Source organism: Setaria italica, chromosome II (genome assembly GCF_000263155.2).
Source record: "Setaria italica strain Yugu1 chromosome II, Setaria_italica_v2.0, whole genome shotgun sequence".
In the NCBI taxonomy this organism is placed as follows: domain Eukaryota; kingdom Viridiplantae; phylum Streptophyta; class Magnoliopsida; order Poales; family Poaceae; genus Setaria; species Setaria italica.
In genome coordinates, this window is record NC_028451.1 from 42,431,749 (window position 1) to 42,452,195 (window position 20,447).

At 53.0% G+C, this 20,447-nt stretch overlaps 4 protein-coding genes and 1 pseudogene across 4 annotated transcripts; 3 read left to right on the forward strand and 2 right to left on the reverse strand.

The window, feature by feature from the left end:
- Nucleotides 1-458: 458 nt before the first annotated feature.
- LOC101785045 (glucan endo-1,3-beta-glucosidase 13) lies at nt 459-3,206 on the forward strand. Its single transcript, XM_004957872.3, has 3 exons — nt 459-667; nt 755-2,089; nt 2,223-3,206. Exons 1-3 carry the CDS (start codon nt 559-561, stop codon nt 2,300-2,302), a joined length of 1,524 nt encoding a protein of 507 aa, XP_004957929.1. The 5' UTR covers nt 459-558; the 3' UTR covers nt 2,303-3,206.
- Nucleotides 3,207-4,804: 1,598 nt separating this feature from the next.
- On the reverse strand, nt 4,805-7,625 carry LOC101764550 (annotated as a pseudogene).
- Nucleotides 7,626-7,951: 326 nt separating this feature from the next.
- LOC101785450 (cysteine-rich receptor-like protein kinase 6) lies at nt 7,952-10,851 on the forward strand. The gene is made up of 7 exons (XM_012843950.2): nt 7,952-8,885; nt 9,071-9,199; nt 9,296-9,435; nt 9,515-9,725; nt 9,807-10,044; nt 10,146-10,296; nt 10,382-10,851. Exons 1-7 carry the CDS (start codon nt 8,036-8,038, stop codon nt 10,640-10,642), a joined length of 1,980 nt encoding a protein of 659 aa, XP_012699404.1. The 5' UTR covers nt 7,952-8,035; the 3' UTR covers nt 10,643-10,851.
- A 1,299-nt stretch (nt 10,852-12,150) lies between these two features.
- LOC101785855 (putative receptor-like protein kinase At4g00960) lies at nt 12,151-15,300 on the forward strand. Its single transcript, XM_004957873.3, has 8 exons — nt 12,151-12,640; nt 12,754-13,175; nt 13,347-13,472; nt 13,549-13,670; nt 13,752-13,962; nt 14,339-14,570; nt 14,661-14,808; nt 14,888-15,300. Exons 1-8 carry the CDS (start codon nt 12,219-12,221, stop codon nt 15,224-15,226), a joined length of 2,022 nt encoding a protein of 673 aa, XP_004957930.1. The 5' UTR covers nt 12,151-12,218; the 3' UTR covers nt 15,227-15,300.
- Nucleotides 15,301-16,821: 1,521 nt separating this feature from the next.
- On the reverse strand, nt 16,822-19,842 carry LOC101764965 (putative receptor-like protein kinase At4g00960). The gene is made up of 7 exons (XM_014804725.2): nt 18,987-19,842; nt 18,766-18,891; nt 18,544-18,665; nt 18,233-18,446; nt 17,673-17,907; nt 17,414-17,564; nt 16,822-17,322 (listed from the first exon to the last, which is right to left on the reverse strand). The coding sequence occupies exons 1-7, from the start codon at nt 19,840-19,842 to the stop codon at nt 16,999-17,001; spliced, it is 2,028 nt and encodes a 675-aa protein (XP_014660211.1). The 3' UTR covers nt 16,822-16,998.
- Between the last annotated feature and the right edge of the window lie 605 nt (nt 19,843-20,447).

Consider the following 20,447-nt stretch of genomic DNA (forward strand, 5'->3'; position numbering starts at 1 on the left):
AAAACACATGTTCCAGCAGATATGAAAAAAAAAGTTCATTTTAAAATATTTGGACGACTCCAGATTTTCATGACCGAACACCGTTCGACAAGCAGAGTTATAGAAGCCCACTGCACCTCGCAACACCTCGCTCCTACTCTCCCCAAAAGGCTCCGGCAACAACGACAAGTCTGATAACTTCAATCATTATTATTCACTGGTACAATAATTTTTTAATGCAGATCGCAAGAATTTTAACAGAGATATATGCGGAAAGGAATGTTTTCATGAGGTCTAATAACCACATTTTAAATCTTCTCCAATATTCATATGGATTCAACTATTTCATACAAGATGCATTTCTTATCTTCCAAAGGGTAGGAACTTCTCCCACAAATTTGGAACGACACCATAGATAATACTTTTGATTTTCCTTTTGGGGGCTCGGGGAAGAAAAACGGATGTTTGTGGGTTTGACCTCCTTCCATTACACCGGCGACGAACCAACACCAAGCAGCATCTCCCCCTTGACTTCGTTGCCGACTATTTAAATTCCACCACGCACCATAGTTGCTCACCATGTCTTCCTCTGTCCGCTCCTCGGCAATGCAGGGGGCCATGGCACTGACTCGCCTCTTCGTCGTCCTCCTCGGCACCGCATTGCCTCTACTCTTCTTCTCCCCTGCGGGTGATGCGTTTGGCTCACAAAAACTGCCGTTTGTTATTGTCGCAGGTGCAATCCAGTGCTAACTGTTATTCATCATGTACATTGCAGATGCCGGCGAGGTGGGGGTGAGCTACGGCAGGTTGGGGAACGACCTCCTGGACACGGCGTCGGTGGTAAAGCTGCTGAACAAGAGCGGCATCACCACGGTGAGGCTGTACGACGCCAACCCAACGGTGCTCGGGGCCCTGGCCAACACCGGCATCAAGGTGATGGTGATGCTCCCCAACGACGACCTCGCCGCCGCGGCCGCGGACCCGTCGAGCGCGCTCCGGTGGGTGCTCAGGAACGTGGCGGCGCACTACCCTGCCACGCGGATCCACGGCGTCGCCGTGGGGAACGAGGTGTTCGAGGAGGCCAGGAGCCTGACGTGGCAGCTCGTCCCGGCCATGGCCAACGTGCACACCGCGCTGGTGAAGCTGCGCCTGGACGAGGCCGTGAAGGTGTCCACGCCGATCGCGTTCACCGCGCTCGAGGCGTCGTGGCCGCCGTCCGCGGGAAGGTTCCGGCGCGACATCGCGCGGCCGGTGATGAAGCCCATGCTCGACTTCCTGGAGCGGACGGGATCCTACCTCACCATCAACGCCTACCCCTTCTTCGCGTACCTCGAGCAGCCCGACAAGATCTCCCTCGACTACGCCCTGGGGAGCTCCATGACCGGCGTGCGCGACCCCGTGACCGGGCTCGTGTACCACAGCCTCCTGGACGCCCAGCTCGACGCCACGTACTTCGCCATGGAGAAGCTGGGGTCATCAGCAGGTGTGCGGGACGAAGGAAACTCTTCTCTGGGGCGAGGCGGGCGACCCCGTGTGCGCGCGTATGTTTCGGAGAGCGGGTGGGCTTCCCGCGGGAGACGCAGGCCCGGGAGGCGTTTGGAAGCGGATGGGGATGGAGCCCCGGCGCCGGCCCCGGCGGCGGCGGCCACGATAGCCAACGCCAAGGCGTACAACAACTACCTCATCAACCGCGTGCTGTCCGGCGACACGGGCACGCCGTACCGTCCCGACGTCGACATGGACGTGTACATCTTCGCCCTGTTCAACGAGAACCAGAAGGGTTGGGGAGCCGACGACATCGAGCGGCACTTCGGCCTGTTCTACCCGAACCAGACGAAGGTGTACGAGTTCGACTTCCACGGTGGCGCGCTACCGAGCTGGTGCGTGGCGAACGCCGGCGTCAGGGACGCGCGGCTGCAGGCGGCGCTGGACTACGCGTGCGGCCACGGCGCGGACTGCAGCGACATCCAGCCCGGCGCGCCGTGCTTCGAGCCCAACACCGTGGTTGCACACGCCTCGCACGCGTTCAATAGCTACTACCAGCGCAATCACCGGGCCAAGGCGGCGTGCAACTTCGGCGGCGCCGCGTCCGTCGTCTGCCACCAACCAAGTGAGTCCAAGCTTCGCATTTTTTTCTGTCGCCGTGACTCCACCTTATCCTCCTCTGAAACATGTTCCATGCCGCCATGCGCGGGCCACGGGGGCTCCAGTCTCACCGTTGTTTGCTGCTCTGTTTACTGCAGAGATTGGAAACTGCGTGCTCCCATCGAAGGCTTGGATTCAAGAAACAACAGCGAAGTCTGAAGGATACGCTGCCATCTGATGTTCCGGTTTCAAGAAAAGTTCAGTTTAGCCTTTACTGTAGAAAACTAGAAAGATATAAACCTCGGCACCTGCACATCTGATGCTTCTTCTTTGCTTTCGCGCACTCTTGAGCTACTTAGCTAGCCGGCAATACTATACTCAGTAGGGCTGGACGGAAAGCTCGTGGCTCGTTAGCTCGTTCGGCTCGCAGTTAGCTCGGCCCGGCTCGTTGCGCTAACGAGCCAGCTCGAGCTAGCTTTTCAGCTCATTAGTATAACGAGCGAGTTCGAGCTGGCTCGCGAGCTGAGCAGGCAAGCAGGCCAAAAGCAATGCAGTAGCAAGCCAGCGACCGGCCCACGAGCAAGCCCAACATCAGCCAACAATCCATCCTGGACTCCAGGCTCCCTCCAGCGCTCACTCCTCCGTCTCTGGCTTATCCATTCGCGTCACGCATGCTCGGCCTCTCGTTTCTCGCCCCGCCTCCCTCACGCGCCGTCACCTCTGTCTCTGCTCGGCTCTCGCTTGCTTCCTCGCTCATTCAATCCCTCGGTCCTTGCCCGTCCTCTGGCGCCGAGCAACTGAGCAAGTCTGGGGTGGCCGCGGTCGAGGGCTTAGGCTTCGCAAAACCAAGGGGGCAACAAGCAGATCGAGAGCGTGGTGCTGGTATGGTTTCCACACACCACGAGCTGCTAGTTCATGGTGGAGGCTGATGAGGAGCAATAACTTCTGCTGCTATCCCTCGGCATGCAGGGAATCAATTTTGCTTGATTCTTTAGCTCTTTTAGAAACTAGATCTTGCTTGATGCATCCGTTGCTCTATCTTTTGAATGATTTAAGGTTTCAGATGAAATGATTTTGCATGATCCAGTGCTATTACTTTGGTTACGATTGCAATTTTCAATCTTATTTGCCTTTTGATTTTATCTGAACTCATGTCTATAGCCCTGGCTCGCGAGCTTTAACGAGCCAGCTCGAGCAGCTACCGAGCCGAGCAGCATTTTCAGCTCGTTTAGATAACGAGGCGAGCCGAGCTCTGGCTCGTTATCCAGCCCTAATACTCACTCCATCTTTCCTTATTGAGGTACTCATGGACTTGAGTCTCACTAGTTGCCACTTGTCACGTTTCTAAATCTTCCCATATTCTCGTGTTTTACTGTATCAAACAAGTCAACAGTCTTCCGCCAGCTGTGCTCGTGGCTTAGACTCAGCCCATTATGTAGCTACTGGGCTGGGCCTAACCGGGCCAGGTTTTGGCTAGTGAGGTGTTTCAAGTCGTGGATCCGCCACTAGAACACACGGTCGCGTTGGCGCCACTGGCGAAGAGCCGAAGAACCCCGACTTGGCGACTTTGACGATGCCTGGGGGGGTGACGGTGTTACTGCCGGCGAGCATCATCACGACCGACGACATCACCGGCCGGGCTGCCGGTGCCGGATCTCCCGACGTTGCCCTCGGGCCTCGGGGGAACTGCCGCCGCTCATACAGGTCCGTCGTCACCGTCCCGGCCTCCCAGGTGGTCCACCACAACTGCACCGCGACCTGCTACCGAGTCAATCACGGGATAAAGCCAGGCGGAGCACAAATGTACCCTGTTCACTTGTTCGGCCGTCGCTTGCTTGTCACATCAGTCATACCGCAGCGACTCACTGGGATGCATGGTCGTGGTCTCGTGCGAGGCTCGTCCAAGATACGAGCACTGCAAGGGTTCACTGAAAAGAGAGTTAAGTTGGAGACGAGAGTTTAGTTGCCAAAGTTTGGAGGTGCCAAATTACTGTTACAGCACTGTAGCACACTGTAGCGTTTCGTTTGTATTTGTGAATTATTGTCCGAACATTGACTAATTAGGCTTAAAATATTCGTCATCTCGCAAAGTACAATAAAACTGTGCAATTAATTTTTAATTTCGTCTACATTTAGTACTCCATGCATGTACCGTAAGTTTGATGTGATGGGGAATCTTCTTTTTGCATAGTGCCAAAGTTGGGAGTTGAGGGTGAAGTAAACAAGGCCTAGGTGCTGCTATATGTTACCACACGATTAGCAACAAACAGAGATCGCGGACTCAAGTCGTTGTTAGCTTGCGCCGCAGGGGAGCTGGCAGCGTGCGAAGACAAGGGAAGGAATGGCGGTACCTGCTTGGTTTGATGACTAGCTTCTTTGCGAATGCCAGCCGTTTGTAGTATGGACGTTCGTGTTGCTTATCTTGTGGAATAAACTCTTTAAAAACGAAAAGACGTTCCACACGTTTGATGTGTTTGACATGTCTGCAATAGGATCCTTGGTTTGAGTTATATTAGGCATGTTCGCTTCAGCTTATAAGCCGGCTGAAAAGTTGAAACGGCTGATTTGTTGTGGGAGGAAAATACTGTTTGATAGCTGATAAGCCGGCGAATAAGATGAAGCGAACAGGCCTATTATCGTCACCTCCTGTGGATGCATGCATGGTGATTGGTGACACACTTAAACTACACGAAGGGTCTTGGAACACATGCCTAGTTTGAAAAAAAAAATACAGCAAACATAAGCAAATAAAATACATATTGATATACCAAATATTCGGACCCAGTCACATGTGAAAATTTATTGTTCTGCTGCGCGGATGCCTTGGTATATTATATATTTATATCTCAATCCGGAAAATTGTTCTGGAGAGACCCGTGGCTAACCCAGCACCGACATCGCCGTGGTTGTGCAAGCAGCGGCGTTTCTGGTGAAAAACACCGGCTTGGACGGGGCCTGGAGGCTGACCGTGTCACTGCCGAGCATCATCACAACCGACGACATGATCGGCCGGGCCACCGGGTCTCCCTGGACGCACAGCAGCCCAACTTGGATGCATCTCAGCACGTCGCCCACCGGGAAGCTGCCGCCCATGCACGGGTCCACCAACTCGGTCACCGTCCCGGCCTCCCAGTGCTCCCATACCTGCACGGCGGTTTGCAACACTGTGAGCCAAACTTTACACCAGAACTTGCAAGAGTTAGAGAGACTTACGGTGGTCACGAGGTCTCCATTCTTCTGGGAGTCGTAGCTGTGGTTGTTCTTCCTCCCCGTGACGATCTCCAGAACCATGACGCCGAAGCTGAACGCGTCCGACTTCACGGAGTAGTTGCCTCGCATCGCATACTCTGGCGCCATGTACCCACTGAAACATGTGATCAAGAGAGAAATTTTACTAACGCGGAAATTGGACATGCTTATGGTTGGGTATTACTAGTGCTGTGCGGAGTACTGACTGGGTGCCGATGACGCGGTTCGTGACGGCCTGGGTCTGGTCACGCTCGAAAATCCTGGCGAGGCCGAAGTCAGAAATCTTGGGTCTCATTTCCGCGTCCAGCAGGATGTTGCTGGCCTTGAGATCACGGTGGACAACTTTGAGCTCGGAGTCTTCGTGCAGGTACTGCAGGCCCCGGGCGATGCCGTTTATGATCTTGTGCCTCCGGCCCCAGTCCAGCAGCGTGAGCTGCTCAGCATCTGATGAAAATCGATCGTAAACGAAATTAAGTAAGGACTGGCCACTGGTCGATATGATGATTTCACGCTTTTCAGAGAAATTAGAATGCAGCAGAAAATGTGTATCAGAGTTGAACTTGATTCAAGCAGTACCGAAAAGGATCAGGTCGAGGCTCCGGTTGGGGACGAACTCGTAGACGAGCAGCCGCTCCTGCTGCTCCAGGCAGACGCCAACGAGCCTGACGAGGTTCTTGTGCTTCAGCTTGGCTACCAAAGCGAGCTCGTTCTTGAGCTCCTCCACTCCCTGCGTCGAGTTCTGTGACAGTCGCTTCACCGCTATTTCGTCGCCGTTGGGGAGGACGCCCTGAACAGCTCAAACCAGTGATGCGTAAGAATTTTCAGTACAGAAACTACCCGGACATTGCATGATTGCTCGTCACAACCTTGTACACCGTGCCGAAGCCGCCTTCGCCGAGCTTGTTGCTCTCGGCGAAGTCCCCAGTGGCGGCTCGCAGTGTGGACACGTCGATCAGCATCGAGTCCACCATTTCGATGTCCTCTGCTTTGCCGGAATGCATAGGATCTGTTCAAATTTCAGTGGCATATATAGGTCCTTGAATTTCAGAAGGGTTTGATGCTGTAAAATCACTGAATTCGCAAGAGCGTACATTGCTGTTTCGCTTGTGCTGCTGGCCGCTGAAGCCTCCGGAAACAGAGGCAAGCGACAAGGTTCAAGCCTGCTAGAGTAGGCAGCATGACTACAAGAACCAGACCGGACACACTGTACTTTCTTCCCCCTGTTAGAATAACGAATGTACTACGTACGTGAGCAAACATCACGTCAAAAGTGCGCACGCGGTCGAAGATACGTTGGCACATTGATTTGATTTACGGAAGGGAGATAAAAGTCTTTGAGCTCACCTCCGGCCGTCGGCGGCGGCGGCTCAATCTCTGGATGCACAGCTGGAGCTGGAGCTGACGCCGGCGCCGGCACTGCAGGGGGCGATGATGCGAGCCGGACCATCGCCGGCCCATTGTAGAAGGGCCCGCCGACTCCCAGTCCTCCGACCTCGTACCGGTAGTTGCAATTGACCCAAAGCGCCCTGGGAGCGAGGTCGTTCTGGAAGAAATCTGCCAGGGTCGACGCTATGATCCCGGCGAGGCACTCCCGACACTGCGCCGGCGTCTGGTCCGGCGTGCACTGCGCCAGGCTGTACACCTTGGGAAACTCCTGGTCGAAGTCGGCGTCCCCGGTGGCGAACCGTCGCGTGGAGTTGTACGCGGCGTACTCCGCGGTGGCGTTCATGAGGTCGGCCACTATGCGGTTGAACCGCGTCTGGTCCGACGTGATATTCACTAGGAATGGCTGGGCATACGTGTCGGCCGACAGGCCGGTGTCGGCGGCGGAGAGAACGCGGGCGTCGGAGTAGTGGAGGATGCAGGCGTCGTAGTAGATGGTGGCTTCCTTGTCGTAGGAGCAGTCGTTGGGCAGGTCCTGGAACCCCTGGGTGAGGCAGGCGAAGCAGGACGCGGCGTCGGAGTCGCGCGCAGAGCCCCATGGCCCAGACCCGGTCCTGGGCGACGCCCGCGACCACGTGCGAAGAGGTTCTCGGACGCGGAGGCCTTCTTGAGCAGCATGGCGGCGACGTGGTTGAGGTTAGCCTGGTACTTGCTGTTGGCCTTGAACGTCTTGTTGCCGCGCACTCGGGCCACGGGTAGCCAGTGGCGCGGGGCACGAGCTGGGCGACGGCCACCATGGCGGTAACGACCAGGAGGAGGTGGCGAGCCATTGTGTTGTGCACTGCACACGGTGGAAGGAACGAGCAAGTCTCAGGACTCGTAAGGCAGCTAGCAAATGTACGCAGCAGTGGCAGCACTGCACACAGTGTCAGTAAGACTGGAACACCGGATTTTCAGTTGGTGGTGGTCGCAGAAGGCGGCTTGGTGCGTTGTTGGTTCGGTTGTCGCCCACTCGCCCTCGCTCCGGGCTCCGGGGACCCAATAATCAAATGGTGCCCCCATCATCAGATGATCAGAAGCAACTTGGCACGCGGACGGCCGTCTTCTTCCACATGGCGCTGCTGCCAGGGTTGACCCAAGACCGGACAGGAAACAAAGGCATTGCCAGTCGTTATGCCCTCGTCAGTATGAGGTCGTCGTTGACGCATTGACTGCTTGAGAATTGAGATAGAGAGCAAGCGCGGGGAGCCGGGGACGTAGACGATGGTGACTAATTTTCCCTGGTCTAGGGTCTACATAACATAACCTCATCCTCGTTCCTACCCATCCACCTCGCGCCATGGATAACCACCACCTGCTGCCCGTGGCCGCCGTCGTCGCCGTCGCGCTGCTCGCGCTCCGCGCCGCGGGTTACCCCACGTACCCGTTCACAGTGTGCGGCGCCAGCAGCTTCTACAAGCCCAACAGCACGTACCAGGCCCACCTCGACCTCGCTGCCGCCACGGTGCCCAGGAACGCCTCGGCGTCCCCGGACCTCTTCGCCGCGGCGGTCGTCGGCGCCGTCCCGGAGCAGCTCTGGGCCATGGGGCTCTGCCGCGGCGACGTTAACGCCACCACCTGCTTCACCTGCCTCACCCAGGCCTTCCTGGACCTGCCCAACTACTGCTCCTACCAAAAGGACGCCAGCATCTACTACGACGCCTGCATCCTCCACTACTCCGACGTGCACGTCCTCTCCTCCGACGACAACGGCCCGCAGTTTGACATGAGCAACATCTACAACCTCGGGAACGTTACGTCAGACCCGGCCCGGTACAACCGCCTCCTGGCCGCGCTCGTCAACGCCACCGCCGACTACGCCGCGTACAACTCCACGCGGCGGTTCGCCACCGGGGAGGCCGACTTCGACCTGCAGCCCCACAAGGTGTACACCGTGGCGCAGTGCACGCCGGACCAGACGCCGGCTGAGTGCCGGAGGTGCCTTGCCGGGCTCATAATGACATCGCTGCCTGCCTTCTTGAACCACACCGGAGGCAGGACCCTATGGTTCAACTGCACCTACAGGTTCGAGACATCACCCTTCTACAATGGACCGGCGATGGTGCGTCTGGCTTCACCGAGCAGGGGAGCGCCGGCGCCGGCGCCGGCTGTGCAGCCAACGGTTGGGACGCCAGGAGTGGCAGGAGGAGGTATGTTAAAGCATCTTGCTATTACTAATTAGACGCGCCTTCGCGTTAATTCTCACGCTACTAAATAAAAAAAGATAAATAAATCTTATTTTTTTAAGAAAAAAAATCAGAAACATGTGACCATCAATCCGATTGAATCTGTTTTACACGATGTTTTGCTCACGCAATCTTTATTGTGATCATAGGAGAGAGAAAGTTGAGCGTTCCCGTCGTGGTTCCTGCAATCTTGCTCCCTATTATATCAGCCTTGAACCTTGTGGTTTGCTTCTGTTTCTGGAGGCGCCGGCGGTCAGCAGCACAAGTGAAGAAGCCATGTATATATGTTCCTTCAAGATTCAGCAACTCGGCACTTTTTCCTGAAGTTCAAATAGAAGATATGACTTCTCCTTGTCTATCTGATACTTGAACAGATCCAAGGTATTCTACTGAAACAGAGGACATCGAAATGGTGGATTCGATCCTGATCGACGTCTCCACCCTGCGAGCCGCCACGGTTAATTTCGCCGAGAGCAACAAGCTCGGACAAGGGGGGTTCGGCACGGTGTACAAGGTTGCCAGGAGAGCAAGCATATCGTCCTGGGGTCTCTGTACTGAAAAATGCTCATGGATCATTGGTTTTATTTGCTCAGGGCGTCCTGCCCAACGGCGACGAGATAGCGGTGAAGCGACTGTCGCAGGGCTCGACGCAGGGAGGGGAGGAGCTCAAGAACGAGCTCGCGTTGGTGGCCAAGCTGAAGCACAAGAATCTCGCCAGGCTGGTCGGCGTCTGCCTGGAGCAGCAGGAGCGGCTACTCGTCTATGAGTTCGTCCCCAATCGGAGCCTCGACCTGATTCTTTTTGGTACTCTATCCACTGTGCTGACACATTTTCCATGGCAAGCATAATATCATCACATCCATGAATGACCGTTTCTACTTTAAGACATTGAGAAGCGTGAGCAGCTGGACTGGGAGCAGAGGTACAAGATCATAAACGGCGTTGCTCGGGGCCTGCAGTACCTCCACGAAGATTCTCAGCTCAAAGTTGTCCACCGTGACCTCAAGGCCAGCAATATCCTGCTAGACGCGAACATGAACCCCAAGATCTCGGACTTCGGCCTTGCGAGGATCTTTGGGCGCGACCAGACGCAGGCCGTCACCAACCGCGTCGTCGGCACCTAGTCTGTACTCCTGCAAAACTCAGCTTAACTGTGTTTCAAAGTTCTATAACCTTTCATTTTGGCTACTGAGTCAAAGAAGTATGCCTAATTTCTTGTTTCAGTGGATACATGGCGCCCGAGTACGTGACGCGCGGCAACTACTCGGTGAAATCGGACGCGTTCAGCTTTGGCGTAATTGTGCTGGAGATCATAACAGGGAGGAAGAACAATGGCTGCAGCAACTCCGGGAGGTCTGAAGATCTCTTGACCATGGTAAGCACGAACCACGATCTGCTCATCATTGTTGCTAAGCGTAGCGATGATGCGCTCTGGCTCAAGGCTTCAAACTGACATGCAGGTATGGGAGCACTGGGAGGCCGGGATGGTGACGGAGATAGTGGACCCGTGCATGGGCGGAAGTTTTCATGAGGGCGACGTGCTGAAATGCTTCCACGTAGGTCTCCTGTGTGTGCAGGGAAACCCGGCGGCCCGACCAATGATGTCATCAGTCGTGACGATGCTCGGAAGCGATACGGTCACCCTCCAGGCCCCATCCAAACCGGCATTTCTGTCCTGGAACACGGCCGGCGACCACGGCCTTATCGACGGCAGGGTTTAAGATTCCGGAATAGTTTTTTTTTTCAGCCATGGACGAATTCATCAAAATCTGCGAAGGCGAATTTTGCGCTTATTTTAGATTGTACAACGTGCCATTTTTTCGTATTTTAAGCCTTAATAAATACTTAACATGATTATGCATATATATTCATGCAAAGAGTAGCTAGCTATAAGGCACCCTTTGAAAAGGAAATGTGAGACAATAACATCCTTTTTTTTTTGCGGAAGGGGCTGTAGCCCAGATATTTAGATTGCCATGAAGTTTAAAGAAAGCACTCTGGAGAAGATCAAAATTACAACACACGCCTAAGCACAAAAACTCCAACTGCATAATCTTACACAAAGGACCTAGAAGAAAAACAAATTTGATGTGGCAGTCCTCATCCTTGGATCCTCCGTCGTTGCTCCTAGTTGGAGCGCCGCTTCATGATTCGCTAGAGTCGAGGAAGGAGCGCCGTGACCAGGAGAAGAAGAACTCCACCAAGCAGCCTCCAGCTTTTTGACACCGCAAGACATCTCTCCATTGGGCATCCTACAACAAACTAAATATTATATTTAGTTTAGTGAAATTTTGAACCCTGATAAACGGTTTTGGTGTTAGGTTGCCCATGTCCATAAGTATACATAAGGCCATTTCCAATGCAAGATTTCATATTTATATTTTTAAAAATACCACATAAGTAAGAGTGCATTTAGTTCATAGATGAAATAACTCACACAATGCATTGTTTCATCTTTTGTCGTTTCAAAAGCACATGCAAGACACAAGTTGTTTCGAAAATGCCCTACATCTGGTTTCATCACTTATCTCACCTCATAAATAGTGTGACATGTCATCAGAATTGGCTACATGATAGCTCATTTATTGCTTATGAAACTACCATTGAAAATGGCTCTTTAATGACAAAAAAATTCAGTGCCTGCTTTTAATGACAAAATTCAGGCTACAATAGTCACAGCTCACGACAGACCTCTACTAACTTTATGAACAAAATGCTACAAAAGCCTAAAAGCCAATGAAAGTAAGAACGAGTAAGAAATAAGGATGGAAACAAGATTCAGAGGTGCAGAATCTGAAATTTTTCGAGGAGAATCCGTAAATCTAAAAGTATTTTGCGGACAGGGCCTAAACGTTACTGAGTCTTTTGGGGGCCTAAGCGCAAAAGTGCAACCATGCCCATGGTTCGGTTCGATTGTGGTGGCCGACGGTGGCCTGCCTCGCTTCCGTGGCCGGCGGAGGGCAGCACCCGGGTGCCCCAGCTGCGGCAGTGCGCCAGTGCAGCGAGCGGCCACGCAGAGAAGCAGGCGGCGGCACTGGTGGCAAGGCCGCGGACGCGAGGAACGCGGATTTGTCCACGTCAGACTCGGGCATGATCCTAGTTGCTGGCTTTTAAATTTTATATAACCAATACAGTGACCATATGGGGTCCGGTCGGTCAACCATTTTTGACTCGTCAACCATGGTTTGCCACTCCCTTGTACTGAGTGATGTGATCTGACTAATAATGCCACAATGGCGTCCTCCACTGCCCTCCGTTGGTAGCAACTCAGGAGAAGCCCCTCCACTGCCGCTAGCGATGATTGCTGCCCGCTATGCCACCGCCGTCGTCCTTGCCCTCGTGCTGCTGCCACTGCCGGCGGCGGTGACCCTGAAGATTTCCTGCGACGGCTCCGTCTACACGGCCAACGGCACGTTCCAGGCGAACCTGGACCTCCTCGCCGCGGCGCTCCCAGCCAACGCCTCCGCCTCGCCGTCGGGCTTCGTCACCGCCTCCGTCGGCGCGGCGCCCGACCAGGCCAACGCCCTGGCGCTCTGCCGCGGGGACACCAACGCCTCCGCCTGCGCCGCCTGCGTCGCGGCGGCGTTCCAGGACGCGCAGCAGGCCTGCCCGCAGGACAAGGGCGTCGCGGTCTACAGCGACGCGTGCGTCCTCCGCTTCGCCGGCATCCGGTTCCTCGACTTCCTCCAAGGGGACCAGTGGCTCGTCTCGGAATTGGTGTATGGCAATGAACTCCATGGTTTTCTATTATTCTTGTGCATCCATTTTTCTCCAGCTTCAGAGGCGCGTCGTCTTACATACTACTGTACTATATATGGGAACTCGTGATCAGTCCTGTCGTTGACACCGCCACGGGGAGCGTCAACGCCTCGGATGCCTGGTTCAGGGCTGCCGTCACCGCGATCTTCACCGCCCTGGTCGACCGCGCGGTGGCGGCGACCAACGAGACGAGGAAGTACTTCGCCACGGGGGAGATGGACTTCGATCCCAAGCTCTACGGACTCGCGCAGTGCGCGCCGGACCTAACGCCGGCGCAGTGTCAGGGCTGCCTAGGGCAGCTCTTCCGGGTAACCGAGCTGCGGTACCTGAGCGCGCGGCCCCTGTCCCTGTGGACCAGCGCTTTCGTGGTGTGGTGCTCCCTGAGGTACGGCGTGTCGCCGTTCTACGAGGGCCGGGCCATGCTGCAGCTCGCCGCCCCGCCAGCACCATCACCGGAGGCCACGATCACGCCTCCTATTCCAGAATCGGGAGCAGGTAGATTCTTATTCAGATGTACTCCTCTGATTGGAACATTTCTTCCAAACATCATGCTACTGTCCAAACATCGTGTTGTCAAAATACACCAAAAATATCATCCTGACTTCCTCCAAATGTAGCAACTTCAAAGTTGTAGTACCACTTCAAGTTCATGTTTGATATATGCAGGGAGGAAGAGGACTGCAGCCGGAATCTTTGCAGGCGTTGCCTGTTCCGTCGTGCTAATGTTTCTTCTTTCAGTTTGTTTATGCTTTCGCTTCAGGCGAAGAATTAAGGCGACAGAGAACGACCACTGTGAGTAGCAATGCGGTCCTTTTTATGAGCCTGAATTTTCCATTTCCTTACATAAATTCTTGTCATATGGCATCAGCACTGGAGAAGATAGGGAGAGCGCATTGCGCGATCTTTGATTTGCCGACATTGCAACAGGCCACTGAACACTTCTCAGAGAGGAATAAGCTCGGAGAAGGTGGGTTTGGTACCGTATACAAGGTAAGCAATCGATCTGAGTGAGGCGATGAGGGAAGGAAATTGTAGCACATCGTGCCTTCTCTGAAAGATAATCTGTTTCAGGGGATACTGTCTGACGGGCAAGTGATAGCAGTCAAGACACTCCTAGGAACAACAGGGCATGGGTTGCAGCAGCTACACAATGAGGTTGTATTACTGGCAGAGCTTCAGCACAAGAACCTTGTTAGGTTACAGGGGTTTTGCCCACATCAGAATGACACACTGCTCGTTTATGAGTACATCAAGAATGGGAGCCTCGACAACTTTCTATTCGGTATGTTTCCTCTTCATTTTACATATCATGAACGGTCTGTTGTCGCTCCTTTTCAGGAGTCCCCATGGCAGTTCTTGTGCTCTTTGCGTCAATATGTTTTGGAATTCAGAGATAGCAGTACTAGACAAGTGTGATGATAATCACAATTGACTATTATCAATACAAAAGTATCAAAAGAAAAGGGAAGAATCAGTAGTAACGTGTAGCTATACATAACATTGTGCATCGCCATACCACAACACCAAAACTGTGGCATTCCCGGCAAATTAAGTTTCATAGTTGCAGTTTGCCTTTTCTTTCTGAACCTCGTGTGGTAAGTGAGGCATAATGATATAGCAACACTTACACTTAAATGCTGAACCTTTTTCCCCCACAGATGATAGTAGGGGACTTAACTGGGAGCAACAGTACAACATCATTCTTGGAATTGCCAAGGGAATATTGTATCTCCATGAGGACTCAAGCATGAGGATCATCCACCGGGACCTGAAGGCAAACAACATTCTTCTCGATGACGACATGGAACCGAAAATCGCAGACTTTGGGCTCGCAAGGCTGCTAGAGGAAGGTCACACCCAAAGTCGGACAGCCAGAGTTGTTGGGACACTGTAAGCTAAGCTCGTGTGTCAAACTCGCACATACTGAAAGGGAGTGAGTTTCTAGGCCTGACTAACTGAACTGCCACACATCCTCTGCAGCGGCTACATGGCGCCAGAGTATGCGATGCACGGGAACGTCTCGCCCAAGATCGACGTCTTCAGCTTCGGCGTGTTGGCCCTTGAGATCGTGACCAGGAGAAGCAACTGCAGCTCTAATGACCACAGCACCGTGAATCTCCTGAGTGATGTCAGTGCCGGGTTCACTTCGTTTTCTCGTTCTGCAATTCGTTTTCCGAAGAACTAAACTGATGTTGACCATCTGACAGGTCTGGGATCACTGGACCAAAGGGACCATATCGCAGATGCTGCACCGACTGGACGGGTATGCTCGAAACCAGGCGCTACGATGCATCCACATCGGTCTGCTGTGCGTCCAGCAGGACCCTGGCCACAGGCCGGACATATCAGCCGTGGTGTTCATGCTAACCAGGGATAGCATGGAGCTCCGGCCTCCGTCGCAACCTGCATTCTTCTTCGGGAGAGAACCACCTCCAGCTTCAAGGTCAAATGGGCAAAGCAGCTACTTATATGACCAGTCAGATTTCGTATTGCAACAGAGTTTCTCTGTGAATGGGATTACACTTACTGAACCGTATCCAAGGTAGGTCCAAAGTATGTGAACTAGTTGTGAGTCGACCGCGAATATAAATGCATAATGCAGCTAGGGATTTATCACTTAGTAGGTTGACTTGTTAAATTCTATCTGGTCTAATGTTTTCATATTTACCTTCAAAGTAGCACTGGCAATTTAGCTAGTTGACATCACAACCAGAGATAACCTCTTTGGTTATTGCAAACCCCACTCTCGCCCAAGGGCAACTCGGGGCTTCCCATCCAGCACCCCTCCATCCTCCCTTCACCCCGTCTCAACACCAGTGCTCCCACCACTGATTGGCGATGGCAACCCCCCTCCCCCCACGGCCCACCCCTTCCGTCGCCACGGTCATCGCTCGCTACATCCATCTCCTCCTGGATCGGTTCCAACTGTGGGCCACCTGTTCTCGCCGGTGTGGGTCATGGAGGGGGATGACTGCCCCGCTTCTCCCCCGTGCAGGGTGCTGGCGGTGGCATGCGCCCACCTTGGGCCATCGCCGCTATGCTATGTGCCCCCTTGTTCTTGAATTTGCTGGTGCCGACCGTGCACTAGCCATCATGCTCTTGCACCGTCCTCCGTGAGGATCACTATCGTCTCTACTCGGGGAGGCCTTCTTCTTCTTAACCATGCCCTACGGGTGTGCCTCATCATCGACGTCGACTGCATATTGCCACCGCATTCCCTCTCATCTAGGCCTCCGCGCCCGATTGTGTGAGTGAGTTTCTAGGCCGAACTGAACTGTCACACATCCTCTGCAGCGGCTACATGGCGCCAGAGTACGGGATGCACGGGAACATCTCGCCCAAGATCGACGTCTTCAGCTTCTGCGTGCTGGCCCTTGAGATCGTGACCAGGAGAAGCAACTGCAGCTCTGATGACCACGTACGGCACCGTGAATCTGCTGAGTGATGTCAGTGCCGGGTTCGCTTCTTTTTCTCGTTCTGCAATTCGACGGTTCCGTCACTGGTCGACGGTAGTAGCCCACATGGAGGCAAGCGGGCTAGGGGTTGAGCGGTGAGGTGTGCAAGCGGCAGCTTGTGCGTTCCGATGGAAGCGGGCCGGGGTTGGGCAGCAGTGGAGACTTGCGGCACAGCTTTGAGTGGCATACCGCTCTACGACAGGAGCAGCGTCAAGATGCATGTCGAGTTGACAATGACGACACAACCGTTGTTAGGCTCCGAGGCTTCTCATGCTCGGCCTTTGTAGATTTATGTGTGGGATCTCAGATCACGCTAATGGAAGTGGAGTCTCCCCAGCAACGGACGTTGCCGTGTGCGGCTCCATCACGGGTTTATGGAAGGTAACGATACAAAGGGGTTGAAGATGGACCAAGTGGGACCGGCAAGTTGACGGACGAAAATTGAGAGGAGGCAACGGTCGAAAAGTAACATAATTGGGCAGAAAACACGGTACTTTAATATTAGGGTAGAGATAGAGTCACTAATTTTTGCTCCACCAGCCCCACTCCTCGCAATATTGTAGGAGTAGCAATGAGCGCTTAAGACCCTACCAAATAGGATCTAAATTGGTACATGCGAAAGTTAATGGACGAATTTGACAAAGTTACTTTAACAAAAAAGAATTTGACAAAGTTCACGACGAAAACGCACTCACCTTTCCTCATTCAGCAACCTGGTCACACTCACCTAACTGCACATGACATGGCCCAAGATCGGCTCAAAGCCTAGTTTCAGAGTTCTACAATCTACACACAACTCAACACACTTAACTCGGTTACCGTATTCAATTAGGTTCTGAATAACCCAGGCACGACACATGAGCTTATCTAGGATGTGGATCAGTGAGCGTGACCTCATTCACGGTCACATCAGACCGGTCATAAACATAAACTCGTTGCTCGTACGGCTGAGAAACAACAGTTGAGTCTCGCCCGAAGAAGAACGCAGGCTGTGCCGGTGCCTGCAGCTCCATGTTGTCCCTGGTCAACATGAAAACAACTGATGAAATATCAGGCCTGTCATCAGGGTCAGGCTGGGCGCACAGCAGCCCGATCTGGATGCATCTTAGCGCTTGGGTTCGAGAGTATCCCTCGAGGTTTTGGTCCATCATCTGCGATATCATCCCTTTTGTCCAGCAATTCCAAACCTGCAAGATGTGTTCTCCACCGGTTTGTCAGTTGAAACTTGACTTTCAGTGATGAGATGATGTGGATTCTGCAGTGCATAAATGAGCTTACATCACTGAGTAGATTTTTCACGTTATCGCAATCGTCAAAACTAGTGTTCCTTCTTCGAGTTACAATTTCGAGTACCAGCACACCAAAGCTGAAAACGTCGACCTTGGGTGACACACTTCCATGCATTGCGTACTCCGGAGCCATATAACCACTGTTCAGATGAGGTTATGATCAGTTAGGCGCATTTGAACCAAATACATCTGGGATATTTGGAAATCAAATACTTGAATGGACTAAATGAAGAGATGAGAGAGAATACTATGTTCCAGCAACCGTAGCCGTCTTGGTCTGAGTATGATCTCCCAGCAGCCTTGCTAGTCCGAAGTCTGCAATTTTCGGGTCCGCGTTCTCATCAAGAAGAATGTTGTTGGCTTTTAGATCACGATGGATGATCCTGATTCTTGAATCATGGTGAAGGTACATTATTCCCTTGGCAATTCCAACTATGATGTTGTACTGTTGATCCCAGCTTAGTTTATTTCCGGTTCTAGTGTCTTCTGGACAAAATGATCAAGCTATGTTAGAAGGTTTTTGGTGAAAGATAATACAAAGAACTCAAGCCTGCAATATACATGCCTATTTTATTTACTAGTCTTATGTATGGACCTGTGGTAATTTGTTTGCAGGAAGTTCTGAAGTGGAGTAGTGAACATACTCTTTCACTGAACACGGCCTTCCTAATGTAAATGCTGTACAGGTTCTTTGGAAGTTGGATTATTGCTGATTGTACTAGTTTTTAACCACAATAGAATCCTTTAGTGCTGAGTTTTGACCATGCACAGTGCAAAGTATTAGGTGTCGACGAAGTCAGGAAAATACCAAACAGAAAGGTGTCGAGACTCCCGTTCTTGATGAATTCATAAACAAGCATCATCTCATTCTGGTGCACGCAGAACCCGTGTAACCTGACGAGGTTCTTGTGCTGAAGCGTTGCCAATACCTGCATTTCATTCTGTAGCTGGAGCAGCCCATGTCCAGTAGCACTGTCTAAAAGCTTCTTTACTGCTATTTCTTGTCCATCGGGGAGCTTTCCCTACCACAGATTCTTTCGTCAGAAAAGGAGGAGAGTAATACTAGCAGTCCACTCATACAAGCCATTTTTTTCATAAAAACAAAAAAAAATTCAAAACCTTGTATACAATACCGAAACCGCCTTGACCGAGCTTACGCTCCTCTGAGAAGTTTTCAGTTGCCTCTTGCAGTGTAAGAAAGTCAAAGATCATGCACTTTGCTCTGGCCATCTTCTCCAATGCTGCTGTATTAACTATTAAGGCATGCATATAGGAGAGGAAGTAAGTATACGGAAGAAATCCCAGTTTTTGAACAGATAGAGATAGTATGATAGCACTCACAGAGATCATTCTTTGTGGCAACCTTTCTCTTGAAGCGAATCACAGCGACAGCTGAAAATATCAATATGAACACGACCGAACAAGCCACGCCAGCGGAGACTCCTACCGCTGCTCTCCTTTTCCTCCCTGAATGCACCAGAAGAAGATTAACTTCAGGCACTTGTTCGAGGAACACGTAGCAGTCGGAGATTTTCCGCCGGAAAAACAGGGCCACAGGTTACCTGCTCCGGCTCCGGCCTTCGGAGTATCAACTGATGGCACAACCGTGGGCGCCGGCGCCGACGCCGGTGCCGCGAGGTGCAGCATCGCGCTGCCATTGAAGAACGGGCGCACGCTGTACCTCAGGTTGCACCAGATACCAAGCGATCTCCCCCCGGGCTTCCCGTTCAGGAACCCCGGGATCGACGCCACGAGGTTTCGGAGGCAGCTCCCGCACTGCGCCGCCGACATGTCCGGCACGCACTGCTCCAGCCCGTAGATTCTCGGGTAGTGCGCGTCGAAGTCCATCACGGCCGTGGCGAAGTACTTCTTCCTGGCGGAGCTGCTTGCCGCGGCCGCGGCCACGGCGCGGTCCGCCGCCGCGCTCATGAGCGCCGCGACGGCGGCGTCGAACCGGGCCTCGGGGACCGCGAGGCTGTCCGCGTCCCAGTAGGACACGGCGTACGGCGAGTTCACGCCGACGAAATCGAGGAACCTCTGGTCGGAGAATCGGACGACGCAGGCGTCCTGGTAGACGGTGACGTCCTTGCTGCCGGGGCAGTCTCGCCGCGCGCCGGGCAACGCCGCGGCGACGCACTCGCGGCAGGTTGGCGCGTCCGTGTCGCCGCGGCAGAGCGCCAGAGCGGAGACCTGGTTGGGCACCGCGCCGACAGTGCCCGCGGCGAAGCCGGCCGGCGTGGCAGAGGCGTTGCCGGGGAGCGCCGCCGCGAGGAGCTCGAGGTTGCCTTTGAACGTGCTGTTGGCAGCGTCGTCGTAGGTGCCGCCTGCACACGTCGAGTACCGGAACGGCTGGGCCGCGGTGAGCGGCAGCATGATGATGGCCACGGCGACGGCTACAATGGAGTGGATACCAACCATGGTCGCTGCACAAAGGATCGGACACTTTGCTATGAGCCTATGAGTTACCATCTTCTTAACGACCATGCCATTTCGCCATGGGGTCGACGAGTCAAAGGCTCAAAGGCCATCGCCTGCCATTGCATGGTCATTGTCCAATGAGAGTTTTTTTAACACAATATATAGATTCCACGTTCATACACAATATAGATTTTTAAAAAAAATCACAAAGACGCAGGTTTGCTGACAACAAACCAGTGATGAAATAATGACATCGACGAGACAAATGATAAAAATGGTTATTTGGTAGTTAGTGGACAGGAGTCATGGTTCGAATGTTCCATGAAATTGCTCAGAAGAGATTCGTCATTAGTTTGGCAGAGTTGCCATGCCGGTTATGGCCATGTTTGACTGTATGACCATACCCTTTTTCTAACAAACAGGATGGTCATTGATTTGAAACGAAAAGGAGAAAACGAAACTAAAGTCACTGGAAAGCAGACAAAAGGAAACAAAACAAGCAGCGGGGGAGGACCCCCAATAGAAGAAATAAACAAGGCCGGTGTTGATACGCCAAATTAGGTTTCATCTCGGAAAACAAGTCTGAAAACCTGAAGTTATTTATT

What these genes read in the sequence shown, in the direction of transcription:
- LOC101785045 (XM_004957872.3), top strand. Translation starts at nt 559, where the DNA reads ATGTCTTCCTCTGTCCGCTCCTCGGCAATGCAGGGGGCCATGGCACTG. An exon ending in ACTCTTCTTCTCCCCTGCGG is followed by an intron (nt 668 to 754) that starts GTGATGCGTTTG and finishes TGTACATTGCAG; the next exon opens with ATGCCGGCGAGGTGGGGGTG. An exon ending in CGTCGTCTGCCACCAACCAA is followed by an intron (nt 2,090 to 2,222) that starts GTGAGTCCAAGC and finishes TGTTTACTGCAG; the next exon opens with AGATTGGAAACTGCGTGCTC.
- LOC101785450 (XM_012843950.2), top strand. Translation starts at nt 8,036, where the DNA reads ATGGATAACCACCACCTGCTGCCCGTGGCCGCCGTCGTCGCCGTCGCG. An exon ending in GGTTCGGCACGGTGTACAAG is followed by an intron (nt 9,436 to 9,514) that starts GTTGCCAGGAGA and finishes TTATTTGCTCAG; the next exon opens with GGCGTCCTGCCCAACGGCGA. An exon ending in CTGAAGATCTCTTGACCATG is followed by an intron (nt 10,297 to 10,381) that starts GTAAGCACGAAC and finishes ACTGACATGCAG; the next exon opens with GTATGGGAGCACTGGGAGGC.
- LOC101785855 (XM_004957873.3), top strand. Translation starts at nt 12,219, where the DNA reads ATGATTGCTGCCCGCTATGCCACCGCCGTCGTCCTTGCCCTCGTGCTG. An exon ending in TATTCCAGAATCGGGAGCAG is followed by an intron (nt 13,176 to 13,346) that starts GTAGATTCTTAT and finishes TGATATATGCAG; the next exon opens with GGAGGAAGAGGACTGCAGCC. An exon ending in GGCGACAGAGAACGACCACT is followed by an intron (nt 13,473 to 13,548) that starts GTGAGTAGCAAT and finishes ATATGGCATCAG; the next exon opens with CACTGGAGAAGATAGGGAGA.
- LOC101764965 (XM_014804725.2), bottom strand. Translation starts at nt 19,842, where the DNA reads ATGGTTGGTATCCACTCCATTGTAGCCGTCGCCGTGGCCATCATCATG. An exon ending in TCTCGACACCTTTCTGTTTG is followed by an intron (nt 17,908 to 18,232) that starts GTATTTTCCTGA and finishes TTTGTCCAGAAG; the next exon opens with ACACTAGAACCGGAAATAAA. An exon ending in TGAAAAATCTACTCAGTGAT is followed by an intron (nt 17,323 to 17,413) that starts GTAAGCTCATTT and finishes CACATCTTGCAG; the next exon opens with GTTTGGAATTGCTGGACAAA.